The sequence below is a fragment of the Belonocnema kinseyi genome, chromosome 10, assembly GCF_010883055.1.
Source record: "Belonocnema kinseyi isolate 2016_QV_RU_SX_M_011 chromosome 10, B_treatae_v1, whole genome shotgun sequence".
Classification (NCBI taxonomy): domain Eukaryota; kingdom Metazoa; phylum Arthropoda; class Insecta; order Hymenoptera; family Cynipidae; genus Belonocnema; species Belonocnema kinseyi.
This window is the reverse complement of record NC_046666.1, coordinates 95897059-95899324: the sequence shown is the minus strand read 5'-3', so window position 1 is coordinate 95899324 and position 2266 is coordinate 95897059. Positions and strand designations below refer to the sequence as shown.

Below are 2266 nucleotides of genomic sequence, written 5' to 3'. Positions count from 1 at the left end.
GGCCCGACATCGCAAAAATAACGAACACTCGAATATATGTATAATTATATATTTCAAACATTTATTTATTATTATTTATTTATTATATCACCCCGAAAAAATTGCCAGAAATATCCTAATTTTCATGATGTTACACGGGATTTCCCCTTAAATGGGGATGCTTTTCAAATTGAAATTTTGACATTGATAAAATTGTAAAAAATTTGAATATTTATATTTCATGAGCTCAAAAGTGTATTTGCGAATATTAATCTAAATTTTAATCTGACCAAGAGTATTAGATTCATTTTGGTATTTATCAGAGAAAATTAGGACATGACAATGAGAATGGGACGAAAACCAATGTTTGGAAATCTGTATTTCATTGTTTGAAGTAACTTATTTTATTTATTTTATGCATTTATTCTACTATATATTTCATTACTGTTACAGATCTGCCATTTTAATGATACATGGATTTGTACGTGTATAGGAATAAATCGCCACCCACTACCTCAGCTCCATTTTCACTAAGTTGTATGTATGTAGATGTTCCTATATACACTGCCCTGCAAAAGTTTGGACTCACTTAGAAAAATCGTTTTTTTGTTGTATTTATCGTTTCAATTATACCGGAGCTAAAAAAATGTCTCTTTAAAAGGTTGATTATTTTCGAAATTGTGTTTAAGATAAGCCCAGGGCGAAGCCAATTTGTCTAGTTTTTAAGTAGATATTGCAAAAATAGTGTAAATTTCAATGTTTTCTTAAATTTTCAATAACTTCCGAAATATTCAACGTTTTCCAATGTTCTTGGGCTTATTTTGAAGCTTTTTTTCACCGTATCATAACAGCTTACCAGTATAAATTGTAGAAAAAAAAATTGAATTGCAAGATTTTCCCAAAGTATATATTTATTTAACTTTTATTCTGATTTTCCTACAGATAAAATATTTTCAAATTTATCCAACTTTTTTATTACAATTTCAAGTTCTTGAAATTCGAAAAGAATTTTTTTACAATTTATACTCGTAAGCTGTTGTGATATGGTGAAAAAAGCTTCAAAATGAGCCCAAGAACATTGAAAATCGTTGATTATTTCGGAATTTATTAAAAATTTAAGAAAACATTGAAATTTACACCATTTTTGCAATATCTACTTAAAAACTAGACAATTTCGCTTCAGACTTAATCTTTTATTGTATTACACGTTCATTTCTTTCATGTACGTTAGCCATTACTTATACTTGTCATGTTTGTGATACAACAAATTCTAATCCTAGTTTAGAGAAAGTATATTATATTGTTTCTTAAATCTGCATAATTTCGTTTGATGTTAAATTTGACAAATTCAGCGTTTTTACGCTGGTTTGTTGGTATTATAAATCTGTACTTTTCATTTTTCAGATGCAAAAAATTCTAATCTTAGAATAATATTGTTTTTAAAGTTTGAAATAACTTCGCATTATATGTATATAACATTTAAAAACTTTATTGCTTTCAAGCTCGTTCGTTATTATAAATATAGTTAAATACTTCACGTACTTGTCATTTTTGAGACAACAGCAATTCTAGTCTTAGAAGTAATATAACATTGTTCTTAATTTCGCATAACTTCGTATTATATAACATTTCAAGCGTTTATCGCTTTTACGTTTCTTCGTTATTATAAGTATGTATAGTCAAATACAAAACGTACTTGTCATTGTTCAAAGACTAAAAATTATATAATCTTTGGAAAAAGAAAATAATGTTCCTTTAGTTTTCGTATTTATATATATTTTTTTCTTCATTGCAGTTTCATTTTTATTAAACAATTATAATCGTGCTCATTATTATTCAGTAATTTAAAATGATACAAAACAAACTTCCCGAATATTTAATGCTTTTAATTATAATTTTAATTTCCTGTAGAAAAAAATACATATATCTACCGTCGGTAATCTTATATTCTGTGTGTTGGCCACTGATCTGTATAACGGGATAGTGTATGAAGGTGGTGGGGGTGTCCCGAATTGAAGCCATCTTGCGTGGTACCTTGTATACTATTTCTATATTATAGTAATGGCATTCGTACTATATATCGATGAGTTCTACGAATAATAGGCTATCTTTTTTTATCGTTAACAATTAGACTAACTTCATTTAGCTAAGTTTTCGGGAGAAATAAATAACGTATTATTTTTCGAAATATTTTCAACGAATTCTGAACTCCAGCATTTTGTATTACAGTTTATAATGTAATTCGCACTCCAATAACTTTCAAAACCCATCGATACATACGTATATA

General features: G+C 27.4%; 1 protein-coding gene across 7 annotated transcripts in view; it reads left to right on the top strand.

The window, feature by feature from the left end:
* Positions 1-2266, top strand: part of LOC117182216 — a 153621-nt gene that overhangs the window by 123221 nt on the left and 28134 nt on the right. Inside the window, exon 7 of one of the 7 annotated variants that reach the window (XM_033375295.1) lies at positions 433-566. The exons of the other annotated variants lie outside the window; for them this stretch is intronic. Coding sequence (XP_033231186.1) covers positions 433-472 — 40 coding nt within the window. The 3' untranslated portion in view covers positions 473-566. Of the gene's footprint in view, positions 1-432; positions 567-2266 lie in introns of those variants that run through there. 7 annotated transcript variants of the gene reach the window in all.